The 19,845-nt window shown below is 33.1% G+C and overlaps 1 protein-coding gene across 2 annotated transcripts in view; it reads right to left on the reverse strand.

Annotated features, from left to right (window-relative positions):
• Positions 1–19,845, reverse strand: part of ERGIC2 (ERGIC and golgi 2) — a 41,612-nt gene that overhangs the window by 20,514 nt on the left and 1,253 nt on the right. The window contains exons 2-6 of one of the 2 annotated variants that reach the window (XM_024129237.3): positions 12,329–12,471; positions 10,704–10,758; positions 8,745–8,791; positions 7,903–7,973; positions 2,926–2,966 (exon numbers count right to left, since the gene is read on the reverse strand). In XM_024129237.3, the coding sequence (XP_023985005.1) occupies positions 2,926–2,966; positions 7,903–7,973; positions 8,745–8,791; positions 10,704–10,758; positions 12,329–12,434 (320 nt within the window). In that variant the 5' untranslated portion in view covers positions 12,435–12,471. Of the gene's footprint in view, positions 1–2,925; positions 2,967–7,902; positions 7,974–8,744; positions 8,792–10,703; positions 10,813–12,328; positions 12,472–19,845 lie in introns of both variants that reach the window. The other variant, XM_024129235.3, reaches the window with a different exon arrangement.

Genomic DNA, 19,845 nt, shown 5'->3' on the forward strand with positions numbered 1-19,845 from the left:
GAGAGGCCCCCGAACCCCAAAAAAAAAAAAAAAAAAAAAAAAAAAAAAAAAAAAAAAAAAAGAAAAAAAAAAAAGAAGAAGCAAATGTAAATCAGAATATATTTCACATCCCATCATAATGATATAATAAACATTTTTTAGAAGTGAAAGTGAGGGCTAAAGATAAAATACATATGCACCACTGACTAAGAACACTGGTTAACAGGCCTATTTAAAATAAAAAGTCATTTTTATACTGTAAATTTAGTAGAAATAAAAAACAGTAATCAGGAAGGCTATGTCCAGGGTTTGAGATTTCCTTTTACTAAAGGAAAGAGATTAATTGGGATCCTAAATATTTTAAGAAAGCAGAACAATTGAAAGAAAACTTAAATATCTTTTAGTAAATTCTATAGGTAAAGAACGTTTTGGTATGCACATTATTCAGGTTGTTAGGCCTTAGGCATCTCTAGTCCATTCAAGAATATTTGTTTAGAAGCAGAACATGATAATCTAGGAAGCTTCAAGAGGCCAGATCCCATCTTCAGATTTACATGTACAAAGACTTAAAATCTTTAGATCTAATGCTAACAGAAATTGAAAGCTTCATATTTTTGCATGTCTTGTATTTCCAGAGTTCAACTTTTATTGCTTGGTCAGCGGGAAAGGAGGTTGATGACACCAAACTGTATGTGTGTCTTCTGTTTCCAGAGTTCAATTTTTAGTGCTGGGCAGTGGGAAAAGAGGTTGATGACACCAAAGTGTGTGTGTGTGTGTGTGTGTGTGTGTACGTGTATAACTTCTGCCTCAAATACACCAATAAATACCCGAGCTTATATTCCGTATATAAAAGGATGTAGAAAATTCTACTACGATGGAAAATGTCTATCATTTTAACAGTAAAAACACAATCTCTTCTCTCACTTACTACTAGTCTTGAACACTAAATAAAATTCTAGATGAAAGGAGACTTCTCACTTTAACATTTCTGGAATAAAGTAATGTATTTCATCTCTGGATGGCTCTCTACTAAAAGCACTAGAAGCCCAGAGACACCTAATATTCAGTTATTTTGTTCAATACATTCATTTCAACTTTAATTTTAAAAGCTCTCCCAATGGTGAAAGTGGAAATTAAAAGAGAAAGACCTTTGAAATGTACTTAGGGACTAGAAAGAAAAAAAAGATGGGTAAAAAAATTTTTTTGTAATAATCTTAAATTAGGTAATGCCTTTTTAAGCATAACACATAGTCTAGAAAACAAAAAGAATGAAAAGAGTGGGGATAGGGTAACCATTTATAACAAAGAACTAATTTCTTTAATATACAAAAAATTGGGCTTCCCTGGTGGCACAGTGATTAAGAATCCACCTGCCAATGGAGGGGACACGGGTTCGAGCCCTGGTCCAGGAAGATCTCATATGCCACGGAGCAACTAAGCCCATGTGCCACAACTACTGAGCCTGCGCTCCGCTCTAGAGCCCACGAGCCACAGCTACTGAAGCCCGCGCGCCTAGAGCCCGTGCTCCGCAACAAGAGAAGCCACTGCAGTGAGAAGCCCAGCACCGCAATGAAGAGCAGCACGCCCCCCTCCGCTCGCCACAACTAGAGAAAGCCCTCGCGTAGCAACTAAGACCCAATGCAGCCAAAAAACAAACAAACAAAACAAAACAACCAAAAAATTATTTAAAGTTATTAAGAAAAAAAACCAACAACCAAGCAAAATGGGCATACGGCATGAGCAAGCAGTTTCACACACACAAAAATACAAACAGGAAAAAAAAATCCACAGATATTCAATTGATTTACAAAGAAATGCTAACTAAAACAAGTGCAATACCAGTTTTCACTGATCAAATTGGCAAAAATAAAAAAAGTCTGGTTATACCCACTGTTGGTGAGGTTGTATAGAAACAAGTACTCTCACATACTGATAGCTTTGGAATATAAATGAAACTATTTGGGGAAGATGTTTGGCATTATCTATCAAAATTTTTTTCCAGTTTTACTAATATATAACATTGTATAAGATTAAGGTATAAACATATGATTTGACAGATGTATATATGTGAAATGATTACCACCATAAGTTTAGTTAACAACCACCACCTACCTCACCATTACAAATTTTTTCCCTTGTGATGAGAACTTACCAAAACATTAAATATACTCTAAAAGATAAATTTCATTTCTAGAAACTTTATATACACATATATTCACTCAAGTACATAAGGAATATATATATATATATATATATATATACACACACATTCACACAAGGAATTAGATTCAAGAATTTTCACTGAGCATTGATATTAGAATCCTGCAAGCAATCTAAATGCCCATCGATAATTATCCGATTAAATAAATTATAGCTTATCCATAAAAGGTACCACTATATGTACTTAAGTGGGAAGATGTCCAAAATATAAGGTTAGGTTGGAAAAAGAAAGTTGTAAAACAAATGTATAGAATGACCCCATTTGTATTAGGAAAAAAAATAACATAAGCAAATATGGAAACATGTAGAAAATTATACACAAACAATATTTCTAGCAGGCTACACAAGAAATTTAACTCTGGTTATTACCACCAGTCAGTGGCACTAAGTTTAGAGAATGATGAGGAGGCTTTTACTTTCACTTTATATCCTTTATATTCAAATTTGATCAAATATTGCTTTTAAAATTTTTTAAATAGTTAATACAATTTTAAATGAAAACTAAAATGTATTTATGATTCAAAATGCATTAAAGATTATATGACTTTCCTAAGATCTGATAAAATCTTTGAAAGTGTAAAGATTATATTATATACTATATTCTGCTAATATTTCATCCAAAAAATGCCTAGAGAAATATATTAATCTATGAATAATATACAGTAGACAAAATAGACAAAGCATGATCTAATTTCTATGGACCACAATACTTTGTTTACTTATTACCTCTGCCACTCTTTTTGCTGTGGTGAAAGATCAAATATTACCTGAAATAAAGGAAAACATAATCACTAGCACTGTCAACTTCTCTTAGCTCTTATATCATAATTTTTAAAAATTTTCTTTGACCAAGGAACAAATTTATAATAACATTAAAAACAAGTATTCATAATTTACATTTAATCTTCCATAAGTCAAACTAAAAAATTTAAAATTTTACTCAAAAGTAGTATAAAGAAATTTCACTAATTGCGAATATTTTTCTATTACAGTTATCTACATTTATAGGAATGGATACAATGCAATCTATCACATGTACAGAATGGTATTTTAAGACTTAAAATCATTTAAATGATGCCAGCATGAAACTTAAGTATTTAAAAGAGAAGAAGAAATGAAAAAGACATACAGCTTAAGTATAATATTCAAGCATCCAAAGCCCATATTCTTGCCAGGAAAATACCATGATAAAATCAAAAAGTTTTGAAATGACCTAACAATGTCACTATAATTCCCAAATGTATTAATCAAGAAAGAATAATTCAAGAAATTTTATCTAGGCACTATGTTCACCAATTCAAAGACAAACTTAGCTACTTTGTTTGAATCAGAGGAAAAAAGGCAAGCTTCTCACAGTTTGTGGCAATATCCACAATTTAATTTTCCAACAAAAAGTCCACTTTTGATTTTTATAACGGCAATTTATAACAAGGCATATTAATTCTACTTTCTAACTTATCAATATTATTAATGATCCCTCCATAATCATGCCCTAACCTACTACTCTCTCACTATAAATCCTTTCTCTTTAACCCCTCATGCCATCAGACAGTTCTACCTCTGTGCCTTTGGTTATTTAATTATATCAACCTGGAACATTCCTCTCCTGTAATTGTGACCCTAATGTCAGTCTAAATTCTATATGCCATTTGCTCTCTAGGTTAATGATTACAATGAAATTACTTTGATTACTCCTCCTGCTGAACTTGTCTATACCTTGCTTCCCAACCTTTTTCACACCACAGCACACAGAGAAAATGCTATAAAACACACCACGGCAAACAGATGAGGCTACATGCAACTGCTCCCCAGTTACCTTGTGAATACAACTACTGACAGCAGGGACTACGTGATTCTCCCTTTGACTTCCCCAAGCTGCTCGGTATAGTGCTTGACACAGTGGGTAAAGAACCACTGAGTGGCCTACTTTGTGCTCAGCACTATGCTACTTAGATCATTATCTCACTTAACCTTAGTAACAACCTTGTGCGTTTGTTATTATTCTCTCCTTTTTATATATAAAAAAGAACTCAAAAGATTAAAAAATTTTTTCAAAAATCACAGATAATGAAGGTCAGTATATAAACCCAACTATGTCAGATTCCTCACTTTCTCACATCCCTAAAAGTAGTTCTTTTCTTTAAATAAATAGTAGCTATCATAGCATATTGTGTGATCATGGTTTAGAAACCAGTAAAATTATTAGAATTAAGTTTTTACTATTCAGACTGCATATTAAAAGGAGTGAAAATTTTAAAACAAGTAAAAATTATCTCAAATAATTTTACATTAATAATAATTCTTAAATATTTTAACATAAATTAGGACAAGGGAATGAATACTTACCAGAAACACTGTTAAACATTTTAAAAATTACTGATAAAAATATACAATTACATATTTTTAAGTTTCTAACTTTCTGGCTAAGACATGACTTTTAGTTCATGCATGACAGTTAAATTAAAATAAAACTTTCCTATTCTACAAATGATTGAAAGAAATGGCAGAAACTGTTACAATAGAATAATCAAAGATCCTGCCACAATTACATAATTCTAACATATTCATCAGTGCCTTATACCTGCAATGCATTATGCTTTACATTTTGTGAGCTATAAAGAAGAAAAAATAAAGTAATTGCTTTTCAGGAGCTTAGAATCTAGCTGAAGAGACAAGCTGTCCAGAAAAAATATTTATTAAAAAAATCAGAGACTTAATAAACGTGAAGAGAGTGGGAGTGACAGACACTCAGTATGGACAGAACGCTAGAAAAACAGCATAAATAAATTTTAGAGGATAAGTTCAAGACGATTATCTCCTCAAATTCTCACAATGTCCAAAGAAACAGAAAAATGAGGACACAAACTGTATCATTATTTTAAATCATTTTAAATTAGCATCCATATGTTGGAAATTATCAAAAACTTATGCAAGACAGCATACAAGGGAGACTAAATTGAGAAAAGAGCCCAACACATAATTTATTTCATGGGACAGGAAAATCCATGTAAGCAGTAAATCCCCAATTCAGAGTAACAGAGGAAAACAGGTGATAAAAGATAACAAGACACTGAGGAAGAGACAGTCACCATCCTAAGACTTCTAGCAGTTCAATCAAGTGCCAGAGACCACATCACAAAAGGCATTCCACAGCATTATTACTCCCAGCTTACATGTGACCTGGACTGTATTCTAAATTAAGCAAAAATACTGCTACAGCTGGCTGCTAATGAGGACAGTCACACCAGTTAAAGAAAAAAGGAATTACCCTAGCTAAATTTAACCTGTCAAAACAAATACGGAAAAGGAAATTTGGGGTGCCCTGGTGAACCACTCTGCCATCCTGAACCCAATGTGACTTCCTCCTTTTTTTTCAAAAGCATCTGAAGCTCTAATTTTGCTTAGAAGAAACACAGTATATCTAAACTATATATCCTTCTCCTTTCATTTACGTCTGGAAAAAAAAAAAGTGGGGGCGGGGAGGGAAAGGGAACCAACATAACTCAACAGTCTATCTCAACTCTCAGTCAGTTAACTGGCCATTTATTTTCTCATCCTAAAGATGAACAAGAAAACAGATAGCTAGATAGCTAGATAGACAAAAAGATTCATTCATTTGAAAGAAGTGGTAAATCTGAGGTCTGAGGGCGAATTTTCCTCTGTGATACCATTTCTAAAAGGAAGAAGAAAAGTGAAGTTTTTCTAATTATTTCTCAATGAGATTTAACACCATGAAGACAGAAAAAAACGGAGTGATGTGCAATGTATCAGAGGTGGAAAATATAATCACTGAATTTTAAAACATAATGAAGGCATTAAAAAAAAAGATTGATCCTGCTGGATCAAGGTCATCTCCCAGAATTCACAGGCCAAGTTCAAAATATGTATCTTATGCAAGAATTGATAAAAATATTGAGAACCACTCCATGAAATTCAACATCACTTGATAAGAATTTTAAAAAACAGAGGTAAAACCATTACTCTGAACATCATTAAAGCAAACAAACAAGCAAAAAACACTTAAAACTTCAGATCATTAATACCATCAAAAGCCAAAAATAACTAAAGGGGATCCACACTTGGATATACAGGATAAATATTTGAATTTCAAAAGTAAAAGAAAAAAGCATATAAGTAGATAAATATGTTACCTACAAAGAAACAAAGAATTGTGCCAGAAGGCAATAAAGGAATGTCTATGAAGTTTTGAGTGTAAAACACCATAAAGCAAGAATTCCATCCTCAGCCAACCTTACATGTATTAAGAACAGAATGACATAGGCAGTCTGTCATAAAACATAACCCACATATTCTTGCTGATAAAGAAGTCACAAAAAGCCCCTCACAAAACGATAAACAAAAATAAAGAAACTAAGAAGGGTAGAAAGTAAAAGCAATAAAACATAAACTTGAAAAATTATTCCTAAAATAGTATGAAATAGAATGCAAATGTTAGTGTCTGATAATAATCATCTAGATCTAAATTTCCAGATAATAGTTTAACATGCAATAACATGGTACCTGAATTTGTAAGGTTCCTAACCTCATTAAAAATTACTGGTATCAATTTTTTGAGTGGCAATACAGGAGTTAGGAAGTAGGGTGGTTCAGAGTGGCAGTAACAAAAGTTACTTTTTCTTTAGAAAATTTTATTTTAAAAGTGTGTATCAAAAGGCATAAATATATTTTGTTCATGTAAACTAAAAATAATTTGGTAATCAAAACTGACCTAAGAGCTTCCTTTTTTTCTCCTCCACACATTCAGTTACTTCTAATCCTCCTCCATCACTTTTAGTCTTCACTTTGCAATTTTGTTTAAAGAGGGTTCACAACTGTCAATGGTAAACAAAACAACTCAAGAATGCATGGCTAAACATAAGTACCACAATGCCAACAGAGCAGTCAGCAAGGCAGAGTAGATGGGAGTTCCATGCTTTGTTCTCTAAAGCTTCTTTAGGGCTAGTTCTGATCATGACCTGTTATCACCTACCCCTGTAATGTGATACCTGCTCCTGTAATGTTATGGTGTTTTCTGACAAATTAATTTTATTACACACACTTGTGCTATAAAAACAATAAGAGAATGTCAGTATTTCACTAGGTCTGGGAAATGGAGGTGTGAAGGAGAGAGGAAGAACTAAATGCATATGAAATTTCTCCTCTTAGATAATGCTTCATTCTTGATAACAAGAGAAATATAGCTCAAACGTTTTTAAGAACTTAAATTTGGTAAAAGAAGAATACAAATAAGACATAGAATTTCCAAATCATTAGAAGAAAAGAAGACAATTTCATCACTATAGCAACTGTATAAAAGAGAAAAGGAAACTGTTAGGAAGCATTAACAAAAAATATAAAATAAGTATAAGATTATAGAGGCTTATCCAGAATGCTAACAAGGCTTTGGTATTAGATATAATTTGGTAATTATATTTATATAATTTGGTAATTAGATATAATTTTTTCTTCCCCCTAAATGTTTACAAAGAATATGGAGTACTTCTGTTTATTTGTTTTGTTTTTGTTTTATTTATTTTTTATTGAAGTATAGCTGATTTGCAATGCTGTATACTACTTTTGAATTAAGAAAATATATTTTTTAAAAACTAGCTCAGACAAAATTAAAAGCAAATATCAAAACTGTCTTCAAGGGAACAATTCCTCAAAGCATACTATTTAAAAGAACATGTAAATCAAACTTACTGGTTCATAAACTAGACCATCTGCAGATGCAACCATTGTTTCTGCTAAATCCAATACATCTGCTCCAATATCTGCATAAAAAAGAATTAGAAGTTTTATATTCTATGCTGAGAGTCAAACTATATCCACTAACCACTAACATAAGAAAAAATAAATGGAAAAGGGAAAGAGATTTAAGGTTGTTCTTAGATGAAATCTTTTAGAAATTAATTTCCTTAATCAGATAAAATGATTTCATACTTTAAAAAATTTTGTCTGAACTACTGAATTCTTGGTGTCTACTTTTCAAGCAGTAATTTAAGACACAATTTAAGATGAAAAAGCATCCTCATTTTTCAGAACTATACTGATTCAAAACATTATCTATCTAGCATATTAACATTTTTCCACTTCTACCAGTATAATTAAGTGAAGCCAGCGAAGAAAACAGAAAAGGGTAACATCACCATTAACTTAAAAGATTTGGATCTGTATTTTAATCTGCAAAAGTAAAAGTAAAGGGTAGTAAATTGAAACCGTGAAACAGGATATGTTTCTGGAATGTGGGTGTAAAAACCGGTACGCCAAACAAGAAAGAAATAAAGGATATACCTAAACTAGAACTTCGATTTATAAAAATTTCTTCCAATTTTCTTTCATTTTAATTACACTAATGTGAAAGTTAAATAAATCTCTTTATGGAGAAGAAATTTAAAGAATACAAGCTGGGGAGAAAAACAATTTGTATTCTTAAATTAAGATATCATAAAGGAAAAATAAAACAACCAGCAGCTTTTACTTTTTACTAGCAACTTTTAAACCATAATCTATATACGCAATCATCAGGTTAAACATGTACTTACACTGACACTTCATGGCAACAGTAATATCTATATTGATTCTCAATTTGCTAAAAGACAAAAAGGAAACATTAGAACCTACCAATTGATCAACAAAACATGAGCAATATAAATCAACTGATCTATGAAAAACTTGGACTTCATACAGAATAAAATATGTCAATTAGAACTTGGATAGCACTCATATGAGCAAAACAAAGGTACTTTAAAAGTAAAAATTCTATATTGTAATTATTCCAAAAGCCTTTCTGATTTCACAAGTTTTTAACACAGTATACTTCATTTTAATGGCAATTCTACAATTAGTAAGTCCAAGCAACTCAGAAAAAAGTATTAACCTCTGTTTACATAAACCTTACATAGACTATGCCATTAAACAATACAAAACTTTCAAAATCAAAAGTTAGGAATTGAAAGCCTTTCTCTCCTTATTTACCAAATAAATACCATACATCAGGCATTGCACCTGATGTCCTACAAATACTATCCTCTTTATTCTTTACCATGGACCTATAAAGTAGATAGCTTCAGTTCTACAAATAAGCCAATGGTGTTTAGGCAGTTTAAATAAATGCCTGGCTTAAGACCACATAACCACTGAAGTGGCATATTGGAAACTAGGTCTGTGTGACTCAAGATAAATGTACCCAAATTACCAGAAAAAAAAAAAAAAACCTGATTCTTAAAGCTTTGCATGGCCTTTTAAAAAGGCTCAACCAATGCCTTATTTTCAAATGATTAGTTCAAATCAAATTAATTGTCAAATATCAGAATCAGCGCCATGAATAACAGAATGAGTACAATCAGGATCAGTCCTGTCCTGTGCTTCCTATCAAAGCTTTTTTTCACTCTAATAATTTTCATCTGGTTTCAATAGGGAGTACAGATTTTTAGAACTTCACAGAGTCTTAGAGTAGTCTAGAGTTCAAACTGTGTTCCAAATAACCCTGGGGTTTAGGCTCTGGAGATTTTATAGGAAGAGGATGAGGTCAAGCAGACAGGCTTCTGGGCATCCCCACTACACTTATGTGGTGAACTACATGACTTCATTTAGAAAGAATAAAAATTATTTCATCGGTGCTAAAAAAAAAAAAAACCAAAATAAGAAAAACAACAAATTCCTTAAAAACTAACGGCATTAGGAACAACACTGATGTTATAGATCAAGAAACTGAGGCCCAAAAGAAGTCAGTTGTATGACTTGCCCAAGGTTACACAGCAACTATTACAAATGTTGACTGACTGAATTCTCACTGACCTGAAGAGGCAAGTACTATAATTATTATCCCCATTTTACAGAAAAGGAAACTGAAGCACATGCAGAAATAGATTTAGTAAGTTCCCTAAAGTCACATACCTAGTAAATGGCAGAGCTGGGATTGAAACTGAGAAGTAAATGTTTCCTGCTATCTAGTGCAGTCTAAGTATTATTAACCTGTTATCGTCAATCAATTAAAAAATCCAAATAATACAAATAAAGTATATTTTGTCTCCTAATTAAGGTACTAATATTTTCAAACGTTTAAAAGTGATGCTGTTTACCTTAAAATATAGTTTATACACAATTTACAACAATCAAGCTATAAGCATAAACAATGTAACCTTAGACAATTTATTTTCCAGTTCACACAGATCAGTAAGATATTTCAAAATCTAAAGAGTAAACAATTTCAAAACATCAAACAATTTCCGTCATTTCAACATCTAAGGAAAAACATATTCTCCTAACCATTTTAAACAAATGCATATTCAATCAGAGAACCTTTCTCTTAGAATTTAACCAGTATTCAAATTATTCTAAAATGTTTTACCTAATGCATTTACCTAATACAATTAATGAGGATTTTTTAGTACTATTTCTTCAGAATTAAAATAAACCAAGTATAAAAGGTTAGACTTTTTAAAAAAAATATGTTATCTTCAGAGCAATTTAAATCTAAAGATATTTCAAAAAGAAGTTACCTAGAAAAATCCTTGTCTACTTCATATTCATACTTCATCCATGTATCTTGATATACTGAAAATTCCATTATAGTTAATAAAGCCATAGTGGTAAATGCTATTAGAGAAACTGAGAAACCAACAAAAAAGAAAGAATTAAAACAATTTTTAAAAGGTAAAGAGCAGAAAAATATTTTAAGTAAGATTAAAATTAGCAAAGAATACCCTAATATGATTGCCATGTGCATGAATACAATAAAAGGTTTTTCTTAAAATAGTCATTATAAATTTTCTAAAACAGCTCAAAAATGAAGATTTAATGAACACAAACATGAACACAAACATTTGCACTATTGAGAAAGCATTTTATTTCTTCAATATGAAGGACATTTCTCACTAAATAGATTTGTCAAAATTCTACAAATACATAAAACTTTTACCTTGTTATATATAGCAGTGTCACAGATAAGATAAATGATGAAAGTAAGCATAAGTTTCACAACACAAATTTGAAAGTAGTCCCCTCATAATTAAAAATGTATCCATGCCTATAGTCCAATTAAAAAAAAAAAACAAAAAAAACTAGCTTAATTTCTTTGATCCTGAGAAGCCACAACAATCTGTGTCAGAAACTCAAATAACATCTCCATATCTCTAATAAAACTCTACTTTGAAAGCTCCTAAGTATTTCACTTCATTTATAAAAGTAAAAGATCTAACAAAAAGAAAAAGCACTATCATATACTATGACAAACTATACTTAAAATGGATTGTGCATCAAGAACTTGTACTATTTTCATTCACAAAAGTTAATCACAAGAGATTAGAAATAGCAAGCAATTTATTACACATTTTACTACATGAAATGTCAATCTTATGGGAAGTATATTGTCTTATCAGCTCTTCATGGGGAAAGAAATAATAGTAAATACTGTTATAGTTGCATATTTTTCTGATATATTTCATTATTTATTTATTTAACAAATACTACTATCTGTACCAGGCACCGCTCTGAGCATTTTATAAATATTAATTTATTTAATTGCTACTGCAACTGTACCTGGCAAATACTGATATCATCTCCATTTCATGGAAGAAGAAACTAAAGCATAGACAGATTAACTTCCTCAAGATCAAGTAGTTAGGAAGGGGCAGAGGTGGAATTTAAATCCAGACAGTCTGATTCCAAAGTCTAAGCTCTTAACTATTACCCTATGCTGTCTCTCTTCAGTAATGTGAAATTTAAGAATTTTTATTATAACGTCTAAATTGACTTATTCTTAACCAAAACAGACTGAGGCAGTTTCAACATCATTAAACAACTTCAATTCTATTTACATATAATAATCTTGTTAACATACGTATACATAACTCAAGAGCACCAAAGCAGTAAAACTGGATTAATTTGTTCAGTAATGTTTTAATAAACACTGCTAAATGCATAGACTGCACTGGGTTGGATGCCAAAAAGAATATATATAAGAATAAAATTAAGGCAAATAGTGTAGCATGAGGACAGACCAACTATAAAGTTACTGCACAGTTCATTGATGAGTTCTTCCTCATGGCTACATTTCTGTATGCTCTTGACTGATAACTTAGAAGTTGCACTTACTGAAGGAGTTTTAATTTGAACTGATACTCACCTGTACCCCCACTGGCTGAAGTCTCTACATAGCTGTCAGGAACTTTCGGAAAGGCATCCAACTCTTTCACCAAACTTAAGGTTTTCTTCCGATTCAGTCGCCTCATCTTCAGGAAAACCTTCTTCTTCTTTCATATAGTCATGCTAAGGAATAAAAAATGAATAAATGAATCCTCCAAAAAGATTAAAAGGTTTCTTTTATTTTGAGATAACTGACAAATGTCCTTGGAACAATGTAACATTCTCATTCCTCACTGAGAAAAAAAAAAAAGCTTAATACTTATCCACACCTCTTTTTTCTCCACTTCCACCCTGACAAAAAGTACTAATGAAAGGCAATTTACACACACAAACACATTAAATAGCCAAAAAAAGTGAAAATCAATTCAATCACATTTGTAATATTTGAATATACAAATTAAAATAAGAAATAGTTTTTCTCCTATGAAATTAACAAAACATATAAAAATAATATTCCCATTAATGGATGACAATGAAGTAAAACAGACATGCTCATACACTGCTAACAAGAACATAAATATTCACCACTCTTCTTCTAAGTAAATTCCTTTTTTAGGAATGTATCCGAAGGAAAATATCTGTGTTGTGCACAAAAATGTGATGAGGATATTTCTTATATGGCTATTTTTAAATATTGAAGATAGAAACGAACTCCTCGTATCCAATATACAAATTACAATGAATTAAAAGTTCTAAATCTATGTAAACACTGAAAATCTTATAAAAGAAAACATTTAATGATGTAAGAAAATACTCATCATATATTAAGCAAAGACCAGAAGGCCGTATTCCAGTTTTATGAGAGACAGGGAAAAAGATATATGGGAAACAAACTGAAAGCCTATACACAAAATGTTATAAGCAGATGATGGGAGGATTTTGTCTTCTTTACAAAATTTTGGACTTTCCAAATTATCTGCTTTTATAATAAAAATATTATTTAAAAATTGACTGCTATTCTCTTTTTGATCAATATGCCAACTACATCCAAAATATGCTAGCCATAAAAATAACTGAAATCTCAAATATTTATATAATTTTATATGACTGATTTATATAAATAATATTATAGGTGATACTACAAGCATTACCAGAAATCAAAGTTGTATTGATAAAATCAACACATAACAGAATAAGTTAAATGGTTGCAAAAGTCACTAAGAAAAAGAATGTCTCTAGAAGAAAGCACAAAGACTTGTCTGAAATCTAAGTAGGATTAATACAGAAAGAACAGACCATAGAAAGAGCATTCATGGAGAAAAAGGAGACTCAGGGAAGTAAAAACTGGCAGGAATTGTGAACACTGTCCAAAAGAGAGCAGGCCCTAACCAGGGGCACTACTAATCAGTCCATGAAGGAGCCACTGCCCTAAAATGAAGCTAAATGTATTAATGGGTTGATTTCATTTGCCATTATAAACACCCAACTAACTCCCCTTGCTGATTCCATGCTCAAAAGTGGCCTTCAGAATATAATTTTGCTTTTCATGTATATGGTTTTCCTCAGGAAAAAAAGAACATGTAGACAAGAGATGACAGTGTTTGATCCCCATGACAATTATAAAACTGCTCTTCTCATCTGTAAATTAAGCTTCTGAGTCTTTATTAAGCATAAGCCATGCTCCTCAAGTTTGTTCAACTCAGTAATCAAATTTATTTTCTGTACCTGCTTAGCAGTAACAGCACCAAGATTGATCCTTCTTCCATCTTTCAATTTATACTCATTCTTTCCTACAGGAGCTAAATAATAAATATGTTCAAGCCACTAATCCTTAAGACAAAACTCTCCACATAAGCTCAAGTCCAACTCCAACTACTGTATAGATCTCCAGCTGCATACCTACAGCAAAACTTAAAAGGTATGAGTTGTCCGTATTCATTACTGAGACTACTTCCTCGCCTCTCAACTAAACTTGCTCTCAGCAAGGTCATTAACAACTTGCTTAGTACCAAATCCAGTGGACACTTTTTAGCCCTTAATCAATTTTGCTTCTGAGAAAATATATTTTCTCACTTATTCATCACTTCTTTTTCTTTTTGAAACAGTCTCTTACCCTGGCTTAGGTAATACTACACTCCTGATTTTTGTTTTACCTCTAACACCTCCTTTGGCTTATTTTGCAGATTCTTCTTCCTCTCAGAGGGCACTAGGCTCTCCTCCCAAACTCCACACTTCCCCCAAGTGATCTCCCATCCCTTCCATTTCTATCTACATGTTGATTCCTCTCAAATCTTTACTCCCAGTCCAACTCTTTCTGCAGATGTGTATATCTTTTTGCCTTCTATTACATTTTCATTAGGGCATTACAGAGACAATTCAGACTAAACAAGTCTAAAAATAAATACTTCACCCTACCAAACCTGTTTCTCCTCCTGTGTCCCTATATTCGTTAATGATGACACATGTACCCAAATGCACAAGCTAGAAACATAAGTTGAATCCTTAGACTTAAACTCTTCCTAAATTTCTCTCAAATCTGTCATTTCTTTTCCAGGCCCATTGAGAAGTTCCTTATTAGGAGCCTAGTCTCAGCTGCCATAATCTATCTCTGCATTCCTTCAATCTTCAATCTTTCAATTCACTCTCCACATTACAATCAATAATATTTTTAATACATAAAACTGATCAAACAAATTTTATTTTAAAATACTTTTATAGGTTCCCATTACATTTAAAGAATTTGGACCCTATCCTAACATGGTTTACAAAGCACCCAAAACACAGGCCCTGCTTACCTCTCTTCAAAACCCAATCCCTCAAAGTCTTAGTTCCAACCATACTAAATCACTTTCTATTTCTTAAACATGCTATTCTCCCTACTATAAATATCCTTCCCCCCCTCCCCACCTCTACATTTGGCTAACTCCTATTTACTCTTCAAGTCTCAGTCTAAATATCTCTCTCAGGGGAAAAAAAGAACTTCTATGACCTCAAACATATGAGTTATAGCATGGGCTCCTAGAACACTGTGCCTTTATCACACTATACTTGCTTGTTTAATTTTGTTGTCTCCATTGTAATTTTAGGGCAGGAACCATGTCTAACTTAATCTTTGTATCTCCAATGCACAGGAGGTTACTTGATAAATATTTATGGAAGGAAGGAAAGGTGGGAAATTTCCCCAGAAAAACTCACGGTAGCACAGCTTTCCAGTCAAAACAGTCATACTAAGATAAGTAAATATGTAAAAATATAAGATCTACAAGAAGAATTTTTGTTTTGCTCACTACAGTATATCCCTAGCACCTACAACAGTGGTTGGCACATAGTAGGTAGAGCATTGTTGAGCAAATGAATAAAACTGTGAATTTTACTTTCTAAACTTTCTATATTGTAATGAGCTCTATAAATGCTTTCTTGCAAATTATATGTAAGTATAAAGATATGGCAAGCAGCTAGTTTTACCAACCCTCTAACACTTCATATAACCTATCTGGCACTCCTCCCTTGATCATCAAACTAGTGTACTCACTTGGCTATCTCCCAGCCTCTGACTTCTTCCATTCCCAGTTTTCAGGATTCCATGGCCTGACCCCGAGGGCATGCATAGGGCACTCTCATTGCCTCTCCCCCATCCCGGATAGAAAGGTGGACAACAGCAGGCAGTGTCTCACCTTCTGCTAAGACAGCTCTGTTCTACAATGGAGCACCTTGCCACTCTGCTGCTGCTCCGGTCCCATTCCTGTTAGCTCAGCATTAACCTACATCCAAGAAATTCGTTCCACCTCGAATACTTGCCAATCTACTCTACAGAGCCACTGTTCTGATATGAACAAGTCATCCAATAACTTCCAGTTTTTCTAAAAGCAATCCTTCTACCTGCTCTTTATGAAACATTACATTCTCCTGGTGGTAATTCTCTTTGAATCATACTTCATTTCTGAGACTCACAGGTAAAGAATTAGCAAGTTTTAACATGATATCTAAACCATCTCTTCCCTTTTCAAGTCTACCTTCTAATAATAATAATAAACACACATACTACATAGAATTATAGCTAACTTTCATATTATGTGCTAGGTATTATTTGAAGCACTTTATATATTAAATTTATTTAATCCTCTAAAGGACTCTACAAAGTAAATACTATTTTTATTCTCAATTATAGATAAGGAAACTGAGGCACAGAACAGTTTTTTCTTTTTTTAAAAAATATTTATTTGGTTGCACCGGGTCTTAGTTGTGGCAGGCGGGCTCCTTAGTTGCGGCTCACCAGCTCCTTAGTTGTGGCTCCTGTACTCCTTAGTTGCAGCACACGGGCTCCTTGGCATGCGAACTCTTAGTTGCTGCATGCATGTGGGATCTAGTTCCCTGACCAGGGATTGAACCCAGGCCCCCTGCACTGGGAGTGCGGAGTCTTATCCACTGCGGCACCAGGGAAGTCCCCAGTCAAGTATTTTCAAGGCCCACACAGCAGGCGGTAGAAACTGGATTCACTGCCAAGCAGCTTGGCTCCAGAGTCCATGCTCCAACCCACAGTGTACACTAACTCACTTCAGCACTTGATTCATCTTCCATTAACACCTGGATATATTTAGAATTTCCTTAATGACTTCAGCACCTGGATCATTCACTGCACTTCTCTTCTTCCCCATTCCATCACCACCCTATGACACTCATTCTCGGGCACTCATTCAAAATGATCATCCTTTTACCATGTAAGCCTAACAGATACTCTCCAGTGACTTCCATCTTAATTCTATACAAAGCCACACATGAACAAGGCCACGCTTTGGCTCCTCTTAACTTTTAAAACTGTTCCACCTCTAATATCCGAATCACCAATTTTCCTCTCTGAGCAGAAACAATGACCCTTCCAGCTCTTTAATTTCCTCGCTAGGGAAGAACCTACTCTTCCTTTTCCCTGTGCTCTCCGTCCCTTGGATTCCTCCCAGCCATCCAGCTCCACTGCTCCCATTCCCACTCTATTTGCCTCTCCATCCAGCTCGGTCAGACAAACCCTAGATCAGTGGTTTCCAGAACCACAGAACTGCCATTCTGTTACAAAAGTTTCTAGTCTGTACCTAAATGAAAAAAACAAGGACAATATAGGATTTTTTTTAAGTTAAATTTATTCAGTTTAAAAATCTGTCTTTTATTCTGAGATTATTTCCTTCCTTTTTTTAATGTGTCAAATGTCGTTTCTTTTATGAAATGATAAAAGTAGATAGAAAGTTTTTCGTTTTGTTTTTGGATATCCTTCTTTAATAAAATTTAAAACTGCAATTCTATATGAGTCCTTAAGTCCAGCCCCTTTCCCTGATTTTTTCTATACATTTTTTTGCACTGGTTAACAAAATTTAGGAGCCATTATGCTAGATTCCTTTGCCCATTGGTTGGTGTTGCTCTTCATACTTTGACAATCTCCAGTCCAGTATCATATCTTCAATTTCTCTCCTGAACTGTTGTGTATACTAAAAAATAAAACAAGCAAATTCCAGGAAGTCACTGATAACAACTGAGACTAAGACAATGCTCTGAAAAACTGCATAAGAAATAAGAAACCACCTTTCATGCTGGAACACAGAGACACATTATCAACACTCAGTCTAAGAAATGTCATACAGCTAGTATTTCATCGTCTGTGTCCATGTGAATATAATGAAACTATCAGATGCTTTGCCAAAATTAAAATATAGAATTCATGACACTTTTATGGTCTGCTCAATTAAGTTTAATTACTTCTTCAAACAAAAATGGAGACACAATTTATCTTCTGCTACCCACACTTTATGAGCTAACTTCTATTTTTAATGTATATTTAACAATATGAGAAATATTTAATTGGTTAATACACATGGCCATTGTTGTGAGTTGAACTATGTCTCCCAAAAGGATACATTTAAGTCTTAACCCCTGGTATCTGTGAATGGGTCTTATATTTGGAACATACTTGGAAATATTTGGGTTTTTAAAGATGTAATTAGTTAAGAGACCATACTGCATTAAGGTGGCCCCAAATCCAATAACTGGTGCCCTTATAACAAGGCCATGTGAGGATACACAGACACACAGGGGAGAATGCCATGTGAAGACAGGCAGAGATTAGAGTGATATATCTACAAGCCAAGGAGCCAAGGATTGCCCAGATGCTAGAATAGACAAGGAAGGTTTCTTTCCTAGAGCTGTCAGAGGGAGTATGGCCCTGCTGACACCTCGATTTCAGTCTGGTAGCCTCCCGAACTGTAAGAGAACAAATTTCTATTTTTTAAAGCCATCCAGTTGGTAATTTGTTATGGCAGTCCTATGAAACTAACACAAGCCATTAATAACAATGAGAAAGGAGATGGAACAAATATTATCCAGGCTATCACTGAACTTCAGAAACGAAAAGCAAAACTATGACTATATGTAATTTTAAACTACTTGACAATATTGCATTAGAATACAATAAATTTTATGAAAGATAACTTAGTTTCGCTTTACCAACACTAGATCTCAAAAAATTACTCATTCTTTTTACTTTTAAACTTTTTACAACAGAGTTAAATTTTGTTTTTAAAATTATTTAGACTAACATAATTCAAACAAATCTAATAAACTTCCAAGTGATTTAAAAAAAAAAAGGTTTACTTGGAAGCCAAGTAAGATGGTATAAGATGGTAAGATGGTATAGAGTGATGGCAACACAGCAATTTGGAAGTACCTAGTAGCAAGAGGAAGCAAAGACAAACATCATCCTCCTCAAAGAATGGTATGACTACAGTAACTACTCAATAAAAGCATACAAAATTAAATTAAATTAAATTAATTGAATTAAACAAGTAAGGAACGTGTGAGGAAAAGGTCAGAGACACATGAAATATATTGACAACATAATGAAGGTCCCCAAAAGCAAGGAGAATGGGTTAACAAGGCACCTAGGGCAGAAATGACCTAGAACTGACCTAGACTTAAGTAAGACTGCATGGAGTAGGAGAAAGGAGGACTCTGTACCTTAGTAATTAAGAGAGGATAACGGCTTAAGAAAGAAAGCAATTGGAAGATGGAGTTTAAGGACATTTTAACCATATAGACTGAAGAGTTTAATCAATTTTGGAATCAAAGAAATTACTTATAAAAGCATCTTCTTCAGTCTATATTTTGACTAAGAACAAAGGCAACATTTTGTGGGTAGTTATAGAAGTTAGAAAACAAAAATTTAAAAATAACAAGAGCCAACATTTAATGAAAGTTAACTGTGTATCAGGCATTGTTCTAGGTGCTTTGTATGTTTTAGCTCACTTGGTCATCACCACTCACTTTCTGAGTTAGGTATTATTATTATTCCCATTTTGCAGATAAGAAAACTAAGACAGAAAGAGGTTAATTTACCCATCATGACATTAAGAGGCAGAATCAGAATAAATATAGAAAAACTGTTGAATAGGATTTGGAGCACGCACAGACTGCCTGAAGAGTAACTTCTATTAAAAATGTTCACTATTTCTTCCAATTAAATGACTAATCCTCAAAGAAATTTATCATTTTTTCTAATTCTTTTCTGTTGCTGTTGTT

Source organism: Physeter macrocephalus, chromosome 6 (assembly GCF_002837175.3).
Source record: "Physeter macrocephalus isolate SW-GA chromosome 6, ASM283717v5, whole genome shotgun sequence".
Taxonomy (NCBI): Eukaryota; Metazoa; Chordata; class Mammalia; order Artiodactyla; family Physeteridae; genus Physeter; species Physeter macrocephalus.